Genomic DNA, 20,848 nt, shown 5'->3' with positions numbered 1-20,848 from the left:
AACGATCACACTATACCCCAGGCATGTGCATAATTATTATATCAATTAAAAACTCAAAAACATTAAACATGCTCTTACCATATGATTCAGTACCTCTATTTACCCTAGTTAAATGAAAAGTGTATCTCTAATTTGTACTTAAATGTTAGTAACAATTTATATATAATGGCCCAAATACAAAAACAATGCAAATGTCCATCAAGAAGTACAAGAAGGGCTGGAAAGATGGTTCAGTGGTTAAGGTGCTTACCTGCAAATCCTAACAATCTGGGTTTGATTCCCCAGAATTCACATAAAACCAGATGCCCAAAGTGGTGCATGCATCTGTAGTTAATTTGCAGTGGCTAGAGGCCCTGGTGCTCTCTCGCTCACTCACGCTCACTCACTCTCTCTCTCTCTTGCTCCTCTCTATCTCTCTCTTTCTGCAAATAAATTAATTAATTAAATATTTTTAAAAAGAAGTACAAGACAAAAATGTGTCTATACAATGAAATAGTTCTCAGCAAAACAAGTAATGAATCAATAATATATAAAACAACATAAATAAATCTCAAAGATGTTTTGTGACATGAAAGAATTCAGACATAAACCAGGTGTGGTGGTGCACACTTTTAATCCCAGCACTTGGGAGGCAGAGGTAGGAGGATTGCTGTGAGTTTGAGGCCACCCTGAGACTACAGAGTGAATTCCAGGTCAGCATGGGCTACAGTGAGACCCCACCTCAGAAAAAAAAAAAAAAAAAAAAGAATTCAGACATAAACAATACAGGCTAAGCCAGGCATAGTGGCATACACCTTTAATCCCAGCATTTGGGAGGCAGAGGTAGGAGGCTCTCCACAAGTTCAAGGCCACCCTGAGACTACATAGTGAACTCCAGGTCAGCCTGAGCGACAGTGAGACCCTACCTCAGAAAACAAACAAAAAAAAAAAATAAAGGCTGATTAAATTCCATATATTTAAACCTCTAACACTCTACTCTAGAAAGCAGATTAGTGGTTGCATAGGACCAAGAGTGAAGCCCAGGGATTGTCGAGGAGGAAAAGTCACAGGGATAAGTCACCTTTAGAGTGATGAAACGCTCTATTCTTTGGTTGTGATGGCCATCCACAAGCAGATACACTTGCTGTGGTGGTTTGATGCAGGTGTCCCCCATAAACTTAGGTGTTCTGAATGCTAGGTTCCCAGCTGATGAAGATTTGGAAGTTAACGCCTTCAGGAGGCAATGTATTGTTGGAGGCAGGCTTATGGGTGTTATGGCCAGCTTCCCCATGCCAGTGTTTGGCACAGTTTCCTGTTCCTGTTGTCCATCTGATGTTGGCCGGAGGATGATGTCCACCCCCTGCTCATGCCATCGTCTTCCTCTGCCATCATGGAGGTTCCCCTCAAGTCTATAACCAAAATAAACTTTTTTTCCCACAAGCTGCTCTTGGTCAAGTGATTTCTGCCAGCAATGCGAACCTGACTGCAGAGCTTCTTAAAATGTGCAGGATGACAGGTGTGGTTGCACATGCCTTTAATCCCAGCACTTGGGAAGCTGAGGTAGGAGGATCTCTGTAAGTTCAAGGTCAGCCTGAGACTATATAGTGAATTCAGGTCAGCCCAAGCTAAAGTAAGACCTTACCTCAAGAAAACAATGTGCGGGGAGTTGGGCATGGCAGACAGCGCATGCTGCAATTCCAGCACTCCAGAGGGAAATTCAAAAGGATAATGATTTTACCTTCTTTTCACAGCTCCCCCAATGCCTATCCTCTCTGTTTCAAGATCTATGTCCTCTTGCTTAACCTTCCTTCAGGCCTTACAGCCCTCCATCTTCCTATTTCTCACTTGACTCTTCAATCTAATGAATGTTCTAGTAATCCCCTAGGGTTGCACAGGACTTCCACAGTAGGGCCCATACACCTGCATCCTCTGAATAAGTATAATACAATAATGTAGATTGCTCCAAGGACTAAAATATGCAGTATTTCTTCTTTCTTTTCTTTTCTTTTTTTTTAAGGTAGGGTCTCACTCTAGGCCTGGCTGACCTAGAACCCACTCTAGTCCAAGCTGACCTGGAACTCACTATGCAGTCTCAGGGTGGCCTTGAACTCAGCAATCCACCTACCTCTGCCTCCCGAGTGCTGGGATTAAAGGCGTGCGTCACCACGCCCAGATTCTAGGTTTTACTTTTGAAAACAGGGTTTCATGACTTTTAACTCCCTATGTAGCTTGAAACTTTGATCCTCCTGCCTCCACCTCCCAGTAGCTGGAGCTACAGACACCACCATGCCCAGCTGTTAATTAGTTGGTTAATTGATTTGTTTAGGTTTGGGTTTTATGAAACAGTGTCTCACCACATATCCCTGGCTGAAAGTTGTAATAATCCTCCTGCCTCTGCCTCCTAAATGCTGGGATTACAGACATGAGCCACTATGCATTAGTTAGTTTTGTTGGTTGTTTTTTGCATCTGTGTATGTAGTGGGTGTGATGTGGTGTGTGTGATAAATGCACAAGTGTGTGCAGATAGGGCACCCTCTGCACATGCTGAGGCCAAAAGAGAATGTCAGGTGTCCCCTCTATTTCTTATCTGCTTATTTTTCTTGAAATGGAATCTTTTCACTGATTCTGGAGGTTTGCCCATTATGGGAACCCCAGCAATTCTGCATTCTCTGTTTCCCACAGGACTAGGGTTACAGACATATGTGATCATACCCAGCTGTTCACAATGGATTCTGGGAACTCAAACTCAGTGATCTTAGGCTCCCTCTAGCACAGAAAGTGCTCATTGCTAAGCCACCTCTCTAGTCCCATTAATTAGTTTTTAAAACCACTCATGGGCTGAAGAGATTGCTTAGTGGTTAAGGTGCTGGAAAAGTCAAAGGACCCAGGTTGGATTCCCCAGTAACCATATATAGCCTGATGCCCAAGGTGGTGCATGTGTCTGGAGTTTGTATGCAGTGGCTAGAAGCCCTGGCATGCCCATTCTCTCTCTCACTCTCTATCTGTTTCTTTGTCTCTCTCTCTCTCTCTCAAAATAAATAAATAATTTTTAAAAAGCACTCATAGCCAAGTGCAGTGGCACACAACTTTAATCTCAGCACTCCTGAGGTAGAAGGATTGCCATAAATTCAGGCCAATCTGAGAATACATATGAATTCTAAGTCAGTCTGGGCTAGAGAGATACCCTACCTCAAAAAGAACAAAAAAAAAAAATTATAAAACCAGGCTAGAGGATTGCTTAACAGTTAGTGCATTTGCCTGCAAAGCCAAAGGACCAAGGTTCAATTCCCCAGAACCCATGTTAGCCAGATGCACAAGGTGGCGCATGTGTCTGGAGTTCATCTGCAGGGGCTAGAGGCCCTGGAACACCCATTCTCTCTCTCTCTCTCTCTCTCCCCTCTCTCCCTCTTTCTCTCTGTCAAATAAATAAATATATTTTTAAGTTATAAAACCACTCATAATCCCACAAATCAGAAATTCTAATCTTCTACATATTCATATTTTCTTATGCAAGTATTTTTATTTGCAAACAGAGAGAAGGGAAGTAGCACCAGGACCTCAAGCCCCTGCAAACAAATACCATGCACCACTTTATGCATCTAACTTTACATGGGCATTAGGGAATTGAACCCCAGGCCAGCAGGCTTTTCAAGCAAGCACTTTAATTGCTAAACCAATTCTCCAGCACCATCTATGTGAACATCTTAAATTGCATTGTAATTTGTTCTGAGAGTAAACAGTATATGAAGAACAATCTCACATGCCAACTAATGTAAACATCTGTTATCATCTTTAACAATTGTATAATACTGGTTTATAGGCATAGACCCTGATCTTATAACCAAATCTCTATTATCATTGGCTGGTTTAATTATTAAGTTGTCATGATCATTAATAATGCAATAGCACAGTCTTGCACATATTTACATCTTTCACTTCTGTTTCCTTAAGACAAATTTCAAGATGTAATTACTTCATTAATTTTTCAGACTTTTTTAAACATATCATCAATTTGCATTTCAAAACACTATATTAAATATTTTTAAAATTTTTTTAGTTTACAAAAACAGTAGATACTTATTCTTTAAATATCCATATAAAAAGGCTGTGGATATGGCTCAGGAGGTAAAAGCACTTGCTATACAAGCATGAGGAATGGGTTTGGCTCCTATCACTCATATAAAAAACTAGACATGGCTGAACATGTCTGTAACCACAATGCTGAGGAAAGAAGAGATAAAAGAATGACTGGGGCTCACTAGTCAGCCAGTCTAACTGGAAAAACAGTGAACTCCAGGTTCATTGAGAGCCTATGTCTCAGGGAAATAAAGCAGAAGATACATAAAGATAAAGCAGAAGAGCAAAGAGAAGGACACCCAATGTCCACATGCCTGCACATGAATGTGTGCAGGGTTTGTGCATCTGCACACAAATGTGCACACACCAAGCACACACACACACATACACCACATACTACACATGCACACCAAAAACTCCAAAATAAATTTTACTTGTGTATTATTTCTACCAAAAACTTTTGGGCTAGAGAGATGGCTTAGCTGTTAAGGCACATGCCTGCAAAGCCAAAGGATCCACGTAAGCCAGATGCACAAGAGGGCACATGCGTCTGGAGTTCATCTACAGTGGCTGGAGGCCCTGGTGTGCTCATTCTCTCTTTCTCTCTCAAATAAATAAATAAGATATATTTTAAAAAGAAATTTTTCTGAGAAATCCTGCTGGAACTGAGCTGATAACCTCCTCCATGTAGACCAGCTGACAAAAAGCTGGAAGAAGCCATTCTACATATAGTTCAATGGGAGAAAGAGATACCACCAGTGAAGGTACTCAACAGTGGACACTGCAAGCCTTATAATTGGCCAGCCAGGCCAAATGAGCCAATGGGTGCAATAGTGGCACCTCTGTCATGGTGGAAACCAACTCCCCTCCAATTGGACTGGAGGCCCACTCCATGGGAGAGAATACATCCCTGATACTGAAAACTTAAAATAGGGGTAGTCATGAGCCCTAGGGGTGTAACATCTGCTGATGTCTGGGAAAATGTACATACTATGCTTATCAAACTGCCCAATAAGCACTTCTCTTAATATTTATACCCTTATATTAATGCTACTCTCACTTTTGGTAGAGAATCTCTTCTTTTCAGATGGCAGTGACCTTGGGACAACTCAGAAGGTTATCATAGTCCTGGAAAGAAGTGACTGGAGTACTGAGTAACATCTCGATCACACCTTCCAAGGCTCAGGGTCTAATGAGGAAGAGGTGGCGGAAAGAATGTAAGACCCAAAGGAAGGGTAGGGCTGCTTACAACGTGCTCCCTCCAGACATAAAATGGCCTGGATATCCATGACCTCATAGTGCCCGACACTACCTACACAAGACCATCATAATAGGAGGAAAAGATCATGACATCAAAATAAAAGAGAGATTGATTGTGATGGGGAGGGTATATGATGGAGAATGGAATTTCAAAGGGGAAAGTGGGGTAAGGGAGGGTATTACCATGGGATATTTTTTATAATCATGGAAAATGTTAATAAAAATTGAGAAAAAAGAAGCACTTTAAGGTGGTGCGTGGTGGCACATGCCTTAAAACCCAGCACTTCGGAGGCAGTGGTAGGAGGATTGCTGTGAGTTCAAGGCCACCCTGAGACCACATAGTGAATTTCAGGTCAGCCTGAGCTAGCGTGAGACCCTACCTCAAAAACAAAAACAAAATGAAAAAAAAAAACTTTTAAAAAGTATTTTATTAGCTGGGTGTGGTGGCACACGCCCTTAATCCCAGAACTCAAAAGGCAGAGGTAGTAGGATCACCATGAGTTCAAGGCCAGCCTGAGACCACATAGTGAAATCCAGGTCAGACTGGGCTAGAGTGAGACCCTACCTCGAACCTCCCCCCCAAAAAACTACATATATATATATTTGAGAGACAGAGGCATAGAGAAAGAGAATGGGCATGCCAGGGTCTCTAGCCACTGTTAAATGCACTCCAGTCCTGACTCATTTGCCACTTTGCACATCTGGCTTACATGGGTTCTAGGGAATTGAATCTGGGTCCTTAGGCTTTGCAGGTAAATCCCCTGACCACTAAGCCATCTCTCCAGCCGCCCCCACAAAAAAAAAAAAAAAAAACTTTCAGCAATAAGACAAATACACATTGGACGTACTATGAAAAATAACTTACCTGGACTCTTCAAAAAGGTCAATGTCACAAAAGACAAAGGCTGTGAATATTATAGACTAAGGACAAATGCAATATAACTAAATGCACTACATGAGCCTTGAGACACATGAGAAATGTGAATATGGGCTATGTATTAACCAAAAATATTGTAGCAACATTCCATTTCCTCCACATAATAATTGTATTAGGATTATGAAAGAAAATATTCTTGGGCTGGAGAGACGGGTCAGTGGTTAAAGGGATTTACTTGTTCAAAAACTACTCTTGTCCTTAGCAGATATATGCTGAAATATTTTGGGAAGGAAATGTCATAATGTCTTCAACTAAGTAGAATGGTTTGAGAAAAAGTGAGCAGCAAGCAATGTGGCAAAACATTAACAAGTAAGAGATCCAAGGAGGAACCAAACAATATTTATTATACAGGTTGAGTATCCTGTATCCAAAATGCTTATGGTCAAAAGCGTCTCATATTTCAGATATTTTCAGATTTAGAACTATTTGTGAGTTCATATAAGATATCTTGGAAATGGGGCCAGAATCTGTACAAAAGTTCATCAAGGCTCCACATACACTTTACAGGGATAGCCTCAAGATAATTTCAAGCCATATTCTTAGTGCACTTGCTTTTTGGCTACTATCAGTCACACAAGGTCACATGGGGAATTTTCCACTTTTTTTTTAAATTTTTTTATTTATTTATTTGAGAGACAGACACAGAGAGAAAGACAGGTAGAGGGAGAGAGAGAGAATGGGTGTGCCAGGGCCTTCCAGACTCTGCAAGCGAACTCCAGACGCGTGCACCTCCTTGTGCATCTGGCTAACGTGGGACCTGGGGAACCGAGCCTCGAACCAGGGTCCTTAAGCTTCACAGGCAAGCGCTTAACCGCTAAGCCATCGCTCCAGCCCGAATTTTCCACTTATAACAGTCATGTTGGTGCTCAAAAGTTTTCAGATTTTAGATCATGTCAGATATTAAATTTTCAAATTAGAGATGAGCAACCTGTACTACATCTGGAATATTTTAGTAGGTTTGTAATGCAATACTGGGGAACATACTTTAATTTATTAAAATTAAACTAATGTAAGCATGTGGAGCCCATTTGGAAAACTCCTAACACCCAATGACAAAAACTAAATGAAACTAATTTAAAAATGGGCAGAGACTGAAAGGACAGTCCCATTCGCTAGTCTTCCCTGCTTTAGGAGCCACCATGTTTTCTGCAGAGTTAATAATGACGATAATGTGGCCATTTTCTTTCACTTACACAATTGTAGTTCTGGATTTGTGGTTAAATGTTTTGTCTATGTAAAAATATTGCTTCTAACATGTTTTGAATCTGAGAGCAAAAGAAAAATCTTTTTGTACATTTTTCTTCATTTAATTGGAATAATTTACAAGTTTCTATAAATAGGCTAAGTGTAAATTTAAGCTCTTAAACATCTATTAGTGAATAGTGTATGTATCCCATTCCAAGAAATATAATGAATGAGTAAAGGTGAAATAAATTCTTAAAATTAAAGCAAAAAGAGCACCAGGTATGATGGCACACGCCTTTAATCCCAGCACTCAGGAGGCAGAGGTAGGAGGATTGCCATGAGTTTGAGGCTACCCTGAGACTACATAGTGAATTCCAGGTCAGCCTGAGCTACAGAGAGACCCTACCTTAAAAAATAAAATAAAATGGACAAAGAAGTTTAAGTAGACATTTCTCCAAAAAAAATATACAAATGGCCAATAAACCATGAAAAGCCTAAAGTAGTGTCCTTTCTAAGCTACATCAGCTGACTCTATTTTTCTACTCTGAGAAATCTTGACCTGTTTGAGAGTGTGTATGTGTGTGTGTGTGTGTGTTTGTGTGGTGTAGAGAGAGAGCCTTAATGGATTTGTTATTATAAGTTAATATTTTTGTATTTGCTCTTATAAAATTGTTTTAATGAAAATATTACAGAATAGAGGATGGAATTCTTAGAAACAATGTCATTCTTAATAAAAATCACCACATGCTTGGACCATGCAAAAAAAAAAAAAAATGAAAAGATGCTCAACAACACTAATTCTTAGTAAAATGCAAATTACAACAAGATGGTAATACAGTGGGGAGAATGTAGCTTAATCATAGAGTTCTTGGCTAGCATTTGTGAGACCTTATGTTTGATATCTAGTAGGCAAAATTTAAAAACAAAGAGCTGGGCGTGATGGCTCACGCCTTTAATCCCAGCACTCGGGAGGCAGAGGTAGGAGGATTGACATGAGTTCGAGGCCACCCTGAGACTACATAGTGAATTCCAGGTCCGCCTGGGCTAGAGTAAGACCCTACCTCAAAAAACCAAAAAAAAAAAATTAAAAAGAAGAGAGAGAGAAAGAAGCTGGCGTGGTGGCGCATGCCTTTAATCCCAGCACTTGGGAGGCAGAGGTAGGAGTATCACTGTGAGTTCAAGGCCACCCTGAGACTACATAGTGAATTACAGGTCAGCCTGGGCTAGAGTGAGACCCTACCTCAAAAAAAAAAAAAAAAAAAAAAAAAGAGGGAGGGATTGGGAGAGAAAGAAACTACAACACAGGAACATCTTACACACTAATTAGAATGCTCACCATCAAAAAAAAATCAGGAGCCAGTCATGGTGGTACACGCCTTTAATCCCAGCATTTAGGCAACAGAGGTAGGAGGATAGTGATGAGTTTGAGGCCAGCCTGAGACTACATAGTGAATTCCAGAATATGGATAAATTATAACCCTTGTGCACTGTAAAATGGTACAGCTACCATGATAAAAACAGGATGGTAATGCCTTGGGAAGCTTAGAAAGTTAAAAATAGAGGGGTGAGGAGATGGTTCACTGGCTAAAGGTACTTGTTTGCAAAGTCTGCCTTCCCAGGTTCAATTCCCACTACCCACAAAAAAAGTAGTGCAAGAATCTGGTATTCATTTGCAGCAGCAAGAGGCCCTGGTGTGTACACACACACAGAGAGAGAGAAAAATATTTTTAGCCGGATGTGGTGGCAGGTGCCTTTAATCCTAGCACTTAGAAGGCAGAGGTAGGAGGATTGCCATGAATTCGAGGCCACCCTGAGACTCCATAGTGAATTCCAGGTCAGCCTGGGCTAGCCTGAGATCCTACCTTGAAAACCCAAATATATATATATAACATTTTACTTACTTATTTGCAAGGAGATAGAAAGAAAGAAAATGGGCATGCCAGGGCCTTCTGTCACTGCAAATGAACTCCAGATGCATGTACCACTTTGTGCATCTGGCTTTACTTGGGTACTTTGAGTACTGAGAAATCAAACCCAGGCCATCATGCTTGGCAATCAAGCACCTTTAATCACTGAGCCATGTCCCCAGCTCAAAACTGTTTGTTTGTTTTTTTTTTTATGGACTGGGGAGATGGCTCAGTGGTTAAAAGCACTTGCTTTCAAAGCCTGCCAACCAGGGTTCAATCCCCCAGATGTAAAATCAGATGCCCACGGACAAAGTGGTACATGTATCTGGAGTTTTTTGCAATGGCAAGATGCCCTAGAATGCCCATTCATATTTTCTCCCTCCCTCTCCTTCTCCCCCCCTCTCTCTATGCTCATATATGAATAAATAAAAACATTTTTAAAATAGGATTAGGGCTGAAGAGATTGCTTAGGGGTTAAGGTGTTTGGCTCCAAAGCCAAAGGACCTCAGTTCAATTCCCTGGACCCACATAAGCCAGATGTACAAGGTGACACATGCGTCTGGAGTTCATTTGCAGCGGCTGGAGGCTCTGGCATGCCCATTTGCTCTGTCTCTTCCTCTCTTGCTCTCTCAAATAAATAAATATAGAATTAGTGGGTTGGAGAGATGACTCAGCAGTTAAGATGATTGCCTGCAATGACCCAGGTTTGATTTCCCAGGACCCACATAAAGCCAGCTACACAAGGTGGCACAAGCCCCTGGAGTTCATTCACAGTGGCTAGAGACCCTGACATGCCCATTCTCTCTCTCTCCCTCCCCCCTCTCTTTCTCCCTCCCTCCTTCTTTCTCTCTTTCATGAAAGAATAAATTTAGGGCTAGGGGGATGGCTTACTGGTTAAGCATTTTCCTGCAAAGCCAAAGGACCCAGATTCCAGTCCCCAGGACCCATGTTAGCCAGATGCACAAGAGGGCACATGTGTCTGGAGTTCATTTGCAGTGGCTGGAAGCCCTGGTGCACCCATTCTCTCTCTCCCCCTCTTTCTCTGTCAAATAAGTAAATAAATAAATATAAGGGCTGGAGAGATGACTTAGTGATTAAGCCACTTGCCTGCAAGGCCAAAAGACCCAGGTTCGACTCCCCAGGATCCATGCAAGCCAGATGCCCAAGGGGGCACACGCATCTAGAGTTCATTTGCAGTGGCTAGAAGCCCTGGCATGCCAATTCTCTCTCTCTACCTGCCTATTTCTGTATCTCTCCCTCTCTCTTAAATAAATAAATTAAAACATATACATAAAAATTATTTTTAAAAAATAAAATAAATAAATTTCATTTAATTTAAAAAATAGAATTAAGGGGAAAGTGGGGGGGGGATAACCATGGGATTTTTTTTTTTTTTTTTTTTTTTTGGTTTTTTGAGGTAGGGTCTCACTCTGGCTCAGGCTGACCTGGAATTCACTATGTAGTCTTAGGGTGGCCTCGAACTCTCGGCGATCCTCCTACCTCTGCCTCCCGAGTGCTGGGATTAAAGGCATGCGCCACCACGTCCAGCTATCCATGGGATATTCTTTTATAATCATGGAAAATGCTAATAAAAATAAAAAATAAATTAAAAATTTTTTTAAATTAAAAATAGAATTAGCCCATAATCCAAAATTCCACTTTTTAGTATATACCCAAAAGAATTAAAAGCAAAGCCTCAAAAACAGCAACAGTATTCACAAGAGCTAAAATGTGGAAGCCACCCAAGGGTTCATAGGTGGATGAATGGGTAAGCAAAATAATGTAGTATAATATAGAATATATAATGTGTACTATATATGTGGTACAATGTAATATATATAAAGTGGAAGCTACCCAAAGTGTTCATTAATGGATGAGTGGGTAAGCAAAATGTAATATATACAATGTGATATAATGTAGTATATACAATGTGGTATAATGTAGTATATATAATTTGGAAGCTACCTAAGTGTTCATTGATGAATGAACAGGTAAGCAAAATGGAGTGTATATAATGGGATATTGCTTGACCTCAGTAATCTTTTATATCTTTATTTATTTGCAAGGAGAAAGAGAGAATGGGTGCCCCAGGGCCTCTTGCCACCCCAAATGAACCCCAGACACATGCACCACTTTATGCATCTGGCTTTACTGAGTACCACAGAAACAAACCCAGGTTAGGCTTTGCAAGTAAGCACCTTAACTGCTGAGCCATCTCTGCCACCCCTGATCAGCCTTAAAAAGAAAGAAAATTCTTCAATATTGTACAACATGGATGAAGCTTAAGGACATTCTGCTAAGTTAAGCAAGCCAGACAGAGACAAAAGACAGTACTTAGATAAAACACGTAGAATACTCAAAATATAGAAACCAAGTAGAATGGTAGTCACCAGGGGCAGAAGGACAGGGAAAATTAGAAATTATTATTTAATTGTGAAGAGTTTCAATTTTACAATATGAAAAACTAGCTGTACAACATTATGAATGTACTTAATAATCACTGAATTGTATACTTAAAGTGGTTAGGATGGTAAATTTTATATTATCTGTGTTATAACAATAAAAATTTTTTAAAGTACAGCTTCATAAATTGAAGGTAATCACGGGGCACGGTGGATCATGCCATTAATCCCATCCTTCAGGTGGCTGAGGTAGGATGATCACCATGAGTTCTAGCCTATACTATATGGTAAGTTCCAGATAAACCTGGGATAGAGTTTATCTGCCAATAAATAAATAAATAAATGTATTGAAGACAATCAGAACCCATCACTGTGTACAGACTGGCCTCAAACTCACTATTGTAGCCAAGGATGACTCTAAGTTTTGATCTACCTGCCTCAACCACCCAAGTGCTGGGACTACAGACAAGTACCCACATACTCAGTTTATGTACCTTTTGAAAGAAAAAGGTGGTAGTGGCACACAATAGCTCAAGCCTTTAATCCCAGCACTCAGGAGGCTGAGATAGGAGAATCACCATCAGTACGAGGCCAGATTGTGACCACAGAGTGAGTTCCAGGTCAGCCCGGGCTACAAAATCTTACCTCAAAAAAAAAAAATAAACACAAAGAAAAGAAGGCCGGGCGTGGTGGTGCATGTCTTTAATCCCAGCACTCAGGAGGCAGAGGTAGGAGGATCACCATGAGTTCAAGGCTACCCTGAGACTTCATAGTGAGTTCCAGGTCAGCCTGGGCTACAGCAAGACCCTACCTCGGAAAAAAAAGAAGAAGAAGAAGAAGAAGCCAGGGCATGGTGGCACATACCTTTAATCTCAGCACTCAGGAGGCTGAGGTAGGAGGATCACTGTGAATTCAAGACCACCCTGAGCCTGCTGAGTCAGGTCAGCCTGGGCTAGAATGAGACCCTACCTCAACAGAACAACAAAAAAAAGGGGCTGGAGAGATGGCTTAGCAGTTATAAGGCGTTTGCCTGTGAAGCTAAGGACCCAGGTCCAATTCTCCAGGTCCCATGTAAGCCAGATGCACATAGTGGTACATGCGTCTGCAGTTTGTTTGCAGTGGCTAGAGACCCTGGTATGTCCATTCTCACTCACTCTCTATCTCTCTCTCCTTCTCTTTGTCTCAAATAAATAAATAAAAATATATTTTTAAAAAGAACAAAAGAGAGAAAAAAAAAAGAAAAGATAAAGGCAGTGGTTCATATATTATTTGTATAACAACGCAACACTTATCTTTCTGTATCAATACATCCCCCTATTTTATTTCATGAACATAAGTAACATAACAGCCTCTGCAAGACCACACCTCAATTAGGGACTTGGGCTAGAGAGCTCACCCGAAATTCCATGACATCCACAAATGACTGGTAGTAGTTATTGAGGAGGGACGTTATTTCATCTTTTTCACGATGAACTGGTCCTAAATGTTGCTGGAAGACATATTAAACAAAAACATAAAATGGAGCTGGAGAGATGGTTCAGCAGTTAAGGCATTTGCCTGCAAAGCCAAAGGATCCCGGTTCGATTCTCCAGGACCCATGTAAGCCAGATGCACAGGGGGCGCATGCATCTGGAGTTCATTTACAGTGGCTGGAGGCCCTGACACGCCCATTCATTCTCTCTCTCTCTCTCTCTCTCTCTCTCTCTTTCTCTCTCTCTCTCTCTCTCTTTCTGCCTCTTTCTCACTCTCAAATAAATAAAATATTTATTTAAAAAACATAAAATAAAAAGGCAATCAGGGGCTAGGGGGATGGCTCAAAGGCATGCAAGGCCTGCCAGCTGGGGTTCAATTCCCCAGTACCCATATAAAGCCAGATGCACAGAGTGGCACATACATCTTGCATTCATTTGCAACGGCAAGAGAGCCTGACATGCACATACTCATGTGAGTATGCACTCACATACATTAATTATTTTTTAAAAAGTAATTGATCAAAGTAACTCAAGAATCACTCAAACTTTCTCTCTTATTAATTTATTTATTTGTTTATTTACAAGGAGAGAAAGAGCACACCAGAGCCTCCAACTGCTGCAAAGGATGCATGTGCCACTCTGTGCATCTGGCTTTATGTGGGACATTGGGAACCAAACCCAGGTTGTCGAGCTTTGCAGGCAAGTGCCTTAACTGCTGAGCAATCTCTCCATCCCTTGTTAGTTTTTTTGTTTTGTTTTGTTTGTTTGTTTTGTAAGCAGAGAGAGAATGGGCATGCTAGGGCTTCTTGCCACTGAAAATGAACTCCAGGCACATGGGCTACTTTGTACATCCAGCTTTTTGTAGGCACTAAGGAATCGAACTAGGGATGTCAAGCTTTGCAAGCAAGAGCCTTTAATCACTGAGCCAGCCCACCATCCATCCAAACTTTCTTAGAGGGATGAAATACACTGGAAAGGTGCTAGAAATTCTCGAGTGTTCTCCCTTCTGTTCCAGGCATGTCCAACCTGCAGCTGAGGATAGCCATGAATGTGGCCCAACTCAAAATAGTAAGCTTACTTAAAATATTATGAGATTTTTTTATTTTTATTTATTAGCGAGAGAGAGAGAGAAAGGACGGGTACACCAGGGTCTCTAGACACTGAAAACAAACTCCAAATACATGTGCCAGCACCCGTTGTGCATCTGGTGTAAGTGGAAGTGGAGAATCCAACCTAGGTCCTTAGGCTTCTCAGGCAAGTGTGTTAACCGCTAAGCCATCTCTCCAGCCCTTATGAGATTTTTTTATGATTGTTTTGTAATTCAGTTGGTTAGTTCTGAGTATGTAACTCTGTAGATGACAATATTGTGTCTAATTTTAAAAGGTTGGACACGCCTGCCAAAGAGAGCCTCTAGGTAGCACCTTTGGATGTGATTCTGACTAGATTCAGAGGGCTAAATGACAGGACATTTCACGGTTCCTTTGGCTGAAGAGGTATAGTATCTAAATCAACGTAGAAGATGATTCTGTGGATGCGAAGAGTGAGAAATGAGCGCTAACAATGCGTAAAGGAGTAAAAGCTGTCTACTAGGTGCACAATTCTCGAGGCAAGAAGCCAGGAAACCAGCTTGGGAGGCAAGAGCCACAGCAGAGCCTACACGCTCGCTGGGCTGAGCTGTCTGCCCAGGGCCACCGCTGTTCTCGGGAGTCTTGCCATGGATAAAGGGGCCGCCCCTGGGAGACTCGCCCCTGACTTCAGAATTCTCAATACTGAGAAGGCTGAGAAACCCAAGAGAAGGTTTTCCATCCCCTGCCACACTGGGACAGAAGCAGCCGAAGACAGAGAAGAGGAGCCATCCTAGTGCAGTTATTTCAGACAAAGGAGAGAAGAGGAAAGTTTCTCACCGTGCTGTTTCGGACATCTATGTTGGGAAATTTCTTGTTGATGTACTTGAGGCATGATTCCATAGACTTTTCCAGTAAGAAAGGCGGCTTTGATTTGGCGTCGGAACAAGTCTGGACATTAAAAAACAACAACAACAAAAAAAAAAAAAAACTGTATTTCAACAACTTTTACTCCTCAGAAATACACCTCCACCCATCATTCGCATGGTCTCCCTTAGGGGAAGGCAGTCTGGGAATTGATCACTGAAGCATGAGAGGAGGTCAGAAACCCCCGACAGTGAGCCAGTCTTAAGAGTGAGGTGACAACCTGGGTATGTTGTCTTGCTGGGTAGAGCTGGGCTCCAACACAAAGAGGAAACCGGTTCCCCTCCCTCAACTAAAGCCGGAAGTAATGAGAAAAACCTCTGCTGAGCAGTTAGACAGTGTGTGGACATTGTCACAGTTACATCTCTTAAGTATCTTACCCCAGAGGGGCATTAACAGGAGACTTGAGTCAAAGAAACCATGTTCCTAGTGATTTCTTTTATTACAGAATGCACAAATGTTCCCTCGTACGTGCCCCTTACTTTCTTTTCCAGGAACTTCCCACAATTGCCCATCTGCACGAACTTACTGCCTGTGGCTGGGCCAGCCTGTGGCCCACTTGTTTCCAAGGGTGTCTCCTAAGTTTCACTGTTCTTATCCTAAGCAGATGCCCACACCGCGCAAGCGGCCCCTAAGTACCTTAGAAGACAACTACCTTTTTAAAAATCTTTTTTTTTTTCTTCCTTTTAAGGAAATGCTTCTACAAAAATGTTTTTGCCAGAGGCCCAACTTCAGATCTCAGAGTGTAGGGTATCAGCAATAAATGAGACCCAGAATCCTAGATCCCAGCCCTTCCGCAGTCACCCAGAAGACAGCTGTATTCCTGCCACCCCCACCCACACCCTCAGGCCCAGGCGAAAGCAGGTCTTACCCTCCGTAGGGAGGAAGGGAAGCCTTGGAAATAGGCCTCCCTCTGCCCCCTCGAAAGATGTGGCTTTAGCATCTGAAAGCCAGTTAAAGCAGTGGTGAAGGGGAGGGAGTCTTGACCACCGAGCCTGCAGACCTCCGGTTCCCGCCCTGCTCTTGCTGGGAAGACCAGCACCATCTCCACGGTCCAGGCTTACCTTCTTGATGTTGTACATTCGGATGAGAACCCCTTGGCCACGGTCATTTAGGATGGTGAGCTTCTCGGCCAATTTATGCTGGTAAGCAGAAGTCAAAGACATGATGGCCACCGAGAGAGCGGCAGGAGCACCCGGAGGGCAAGACTCAAGGGCCCCAAACACTCTCAGCTTGGGTGGAGACACCCTGTGGGCCGAGGAACCCAGCCTGGTTGGTGCACTGGGCTTCCTGTTGCCTCTGCCATTGGCTCCTGGGGAGCAGCAGTCACTATGGCCCACGGGGCCTCGGAGACTTCTGATGCTTCCTCTTGCTCGCTCAGCAGAGAGGACTTCCTCTTTCTGGCCAGGCAGCCCAGTGCTGAGGCCTGTGAAGTAGGTGAAGGCCGAGGAAAGGGGCCGACTTGGAAGGCTCCTCACAACCTTTTTGGCCTTACCCCTCCACAGGTGTCCTAGACAGCTAGACAGCACTACATACAAAAATACCCATCACCCCAGCCCCAGCACCTCTTTACTTTCCCCTTTATTTCTCCATCAAGAATTCTCTACTAAGGGCTGGAGAGATGGCTTAGCGGTTAAGCACTTGCCTGTGAAGCCTAAGGAGCCCAGTTCGAGGCTCGATTCCCCATGACCTTCGTAAAGCAGAGGCACAAGGTGGTGCATGCATCTGGAGTTCATTTGCAGTGGCTGGAGGCCCTGGCGTGCCCATATTCTCTCTCTGTCTCTCTCTGTCTCTCTCTCTGCCTGTCACTCTCAAGTAAATAAATAAATAATAAACAAAAAAATTTTTAAAGAATTCTCTACTAAACCTTAGGCCCCATTATCCTTTAGGGCCTGATCAGATTCTGTCTGCCCCTGACTACCCTCCCTACCCAGTGTCAAATATTATGCTGTATTGTATGATATTATATATTATCAAGCATATATATTATATTCCTTATTATACACATAAATGCACATATGGATTTATTTTTATTTATTTATTTGACAGAGGGAGAAAAAACAAAAAAGAAAGAACGAAGGAAACAAACAAACTAGGGCTGGAGAGATGGCTTAGTGGTTAAGGTACTTGCCTGTGAAGCCAAAGGACCCAGGTTTGATTCTCAAGGACCCACATAAACGAGATGCACAAGGTGGTGCATGTGTCAAGTTCGTTTGCAGTGGCTGAAGGGCCTGGCATGCCTATTCTCTATCTCCCTCTCTCTCTAACAAATAATATAAAATAAAAAGTTTTAAGAAGCCAGGCATGGTGGCGCACGCCTTTAATCCCAGCACTTGGGAGGCAGAGGTAGGAGGATTGTCGTGAGTTCAAGGCCACCCTGAGACTACATAGTAAGTACCAGGTCAGCCTGGGCTAGAGTAAGACCTTACCTTGAAAAAAAAAAAAAGTCTTAAGGCATGGAGGCACACTGGGAGTGGGGGGAGACAGAAGTAGTAGGATCATTGTGAGTTTGAGACTAGCCTGGGACTGGCTACAGAGTAAGTTCTAGGTCAGCCTCAGCTAGAGTGAGATCCTACCTTGGAAAAAAAGAAAGGAAAGAAAAGAAAAGAAAGAAACTTGTTATACATGCAAATGCTCTGATCCACCCATACCTGCTGGACCTACACTTTAGAGCAGGTCTAGTGTAGGTCCAGCACACTTGGATTTAACAAGCTGTCCAGGTGATTCCAATGTGCCCTCGAGTTTGAGAACTCCTACTCTGGCCCAATGGTACTTAAAGACGCTAAATTAAACAGATCAGTCTCTAACTGATGATTTGGATTGGTAGGTCTGTGGGAGAAATCCACGAAGGTTTTAGAGCAAATGTTCCAGGGGACACATGTTGAAAAGCATTCATCTACACAAGGCCTCTTGGACAAGAACTACTCCATAAATATGTGAGTTGCAATAATTTATTGAGGACTGGGGATGTAACTCAATTGGTAGAATGCTTGTCTAGCATGCGTGTGGCCATGGGTTCCATCCCCAGCACTGCCTAAACCATGTGTGATAGCACACACCTGAAATCCCAGCACTGAGAAGGTAGAAGCAGGAAGATCAAAACATTGAGGTCATTCTCAACTGCATAGTATATTCAAGGCCAGCCTGGGCTACATGAGACCTAGCCTCAAAAATCAATAATACAGGGTTTAAGGTATGGCTTAGTGGTTAAGGCACTTGCCTGCAAAGCCAAAGGACCCAGGCTTGATTCCCCAGGGCCCTCTTAAGCCTGATGTACAAGATGGCTCATGTGTCTGGTGTTCGTTTGCAGTGCTTAGAGGCCCTAGCACACCAATTCTCTCTTACTCACTCCCTCTCAAATAAATTTTTAAAAAATTGAGGGGGGCTGGAGAGATGGCTTAGCAGTTATGGAATTTGCCTGCCAAAGCCAAAGGATTCAGGTTTGATTCTCCAGGTCCCACATAAGCCAAATGCACAAGGGGGCTCTTGCATCTGGAGTTCATTTGCAGTGGCTGGCCCATTCTCTCTCCCCCCCCCCATTCTCTCTGTCAAATAAATAAATAAAATATATGTTTTGGGCTGGAGAGATGGCTTAGCAGTTAAGTGCTTGCCTGTGAATCCTAAGGACCCCGGTTCGAGGCCCGGTTCCCCAGGTCCCATGTTAGCCAGATGCACAAGGGGGCGCACACGTCTGGAGTTCGTTTGCAGAGGCTGGAAGCCCTGGCACGCCCATTCTCTCTCTCTCCCTCTTATCTGTCTTTCTCTCTGTGTCTGTCGCTCTCAAATAAATAAATAAATAAAATTAAAAATATATATATATATATATATTTTTTAAATCTTAAGTCAAAGGAGAAAGTGGGGGGAGGGAATTAACATGGGATTTTTTTTTATAATCATGGAAAATGCTAATAAAAATTTGAAAAAATTTTAAGTCAATAATACTCCAAGACTACATAGTGTCTTCCAGGTCAGCCTAGGCCAGAGCAAGACTCTACCTCGAAAAAAAAGAAAGACAAAAAAATCAATAATAGGACTGGGGAGATGGTTTAGCAGTTAAGGCATTTGTCTGCAAAGCCAAAGGACCCAGATTTGATTCCCCAGGACTCACATAAGCCAGATGCACAAGGTGGTGCATGCATCTGGAGTTCATTTGCAGTAGCTGGAGGCCCTGGCACATCCATTCCCTCCCTCCCTCTCTCTCTCTCTCTCTCTCTCTCTCTCTCTCTCTCCCTCCCTCAAATAAATAATTTTTTAATACTTTTAAAAAATAAAAAAAATCAGCCAGGCGTGGTGGCACATGCCTTTAATCCCAGCACTTGGGAGGCAGAGGTAGGAGGATCACCGTAAGTTTGAGGCCACCCTGAGACTACAAAGTGAATTCCAGGTCAGCCTGGGCTAGAGTGAGACCCTACCTCGAAAAAAAAAAAAATTATAGTAGTAATAATTTATTGAACCATTAAGACTAAATTGACAAATAAGCCCCATGAAGAAGAGCCAAATTAATTGAGATTAACAAGAAGAAATTAATAATGGCCTTAAATCTTAGAGGGGAGTCAAATCCAGCACTAGGGTCTTCTTATTATTCCAACCCAGCCTCAACTTCCTAACTCAAGAAAACTTTCAACTCATTTCAAGTGTCTTTAAAGGCACAAAGCAAAATATCCTAGTAAAAATTCTAAACCAACTAGACGTGGTGGCACCTGCCTTTAATCCCAGCGCTCAGGAGGCAGAGGCAGGAGGATCCATATGAGCTTGAGGTCAGCCTGAGCCTGAGACTACATAGTCAATTCCAGGTCAGTCTGGGCTACAGCAAGATCTAACTTCAAGAAAACAAAAACAAAAATTCTAAGCAGGGCGTGGTGGTGCATGCCTTTAATCCCAGAACTCAAAGGCAGAGGTAGGAGGAGCGCCCTGAGTTTGAGGCCACCCTAAGACTACATCGTGAATTCCAGGTCAGTCTGGACTAGAGTGAAAACCTAACTTGAAAAAAAAAAACTAAACTAAACAGAGTTGCTCTTTTATCTGCTTCTTTCATAAGACCTTTTCTTTGCTGCCTAATGATTCCTATCTTCCATATTCAGAGCATTTACAGACGCCCAGTAAATCCTGGGTGGGTGGTAGAAGAGCTGATAGCAGTATTGTTTAAGGAACTCGACATGTTTGCTTCTGAGAAAATATATTTTGTCTTGCCTTGTTTTAAAGAAACAGCCCCAGGCTGGAGAGATGGCTTAGCAGTTAAGGCACTTGTCTGCAAAGCCAAAAGACCCAGGTTCAATTCCCTAGGGCCCACATAAGCCAGATGCACAAGGTGGTCATGCATCTGGAGTTCATTTGCAGTGGCTAGAGGCCCTGATGCGTCCATTCTTCCTCCCTCTCTCTCTCTCTCAGATAAATTTAAAAAAAATTAAAAAGAAACAGCCAAATGCTTAAAGTATGAGATATGAAACATCTCTAAGAGACAAATTGGATATTTTGGAAGTCTTCTAGTTTATTTACTGAGTTATGTCTCTAAAAAGCTGTGGGCCTGACATAATGGGATACTGACTCTGATGATTTAACTCACCTGCTGCTATCTAGGAAACCCAGGTTCTACTAAAGAGGTCTGTGGGGTTGTGATTGGTCTTTAGCCTTGGAGGAGGAT

General features: G+C 42.4%; 1 protein-coding gene across 1 annotated transcript in view; it reads right to left on the bottom strand.

Moving 5' to 3' along the window:
* Nckap1l (NCK associated protein 1 like) overlaps window positions 1-16,410 on the bottom strand; it is a 73,266-nt gene extending 56,856 nt beyond the window's left edge. Inside the window, exons 1-3 of the mRNA XM_004649931.2 lie at window positions 16,272-16,410; window positions 15,124-15,234; window positions 13,144-13,236 (exon numbers count right to left, since the gene is read on the bottom strand). Coding sequence (XP_004649988.2) covers window positions 13,144-13,236; window positions 15,124-15,234; window positions 16,272-16,373 — 306 coding nt within the window. The 5' untranslated portion in view covers window positions 16,374-16,410. The remainder of the gene's footprint in view (window positions 1-13,143; window positions 13,237-15,123; window positions 15,235-16,271) is intronic.
* Between the last annotated feature and the right edge of the window lie 4,438 nt (window positions 16,411-20,848).

Source organism: Jaculus jaculus, chromosome 6, assembly GCF_020740685.1.
Source record: "Jaculus jaculus isolate mJacJac1 chromosome 6, mJacJac1.mat.Y.cur, whole genome shotgun sequence".
NCBI lineage: Eukaryota > Metazoa > Chordata > Mammalia > Rodentia > Dipodidae > Jaculus > Jaculus jaculus.
The sequence above is the reverse complement of the archived record's forward strand: the minus strand, read 5'-3'. Positions and strand labels throughout refer to the sequence as shown.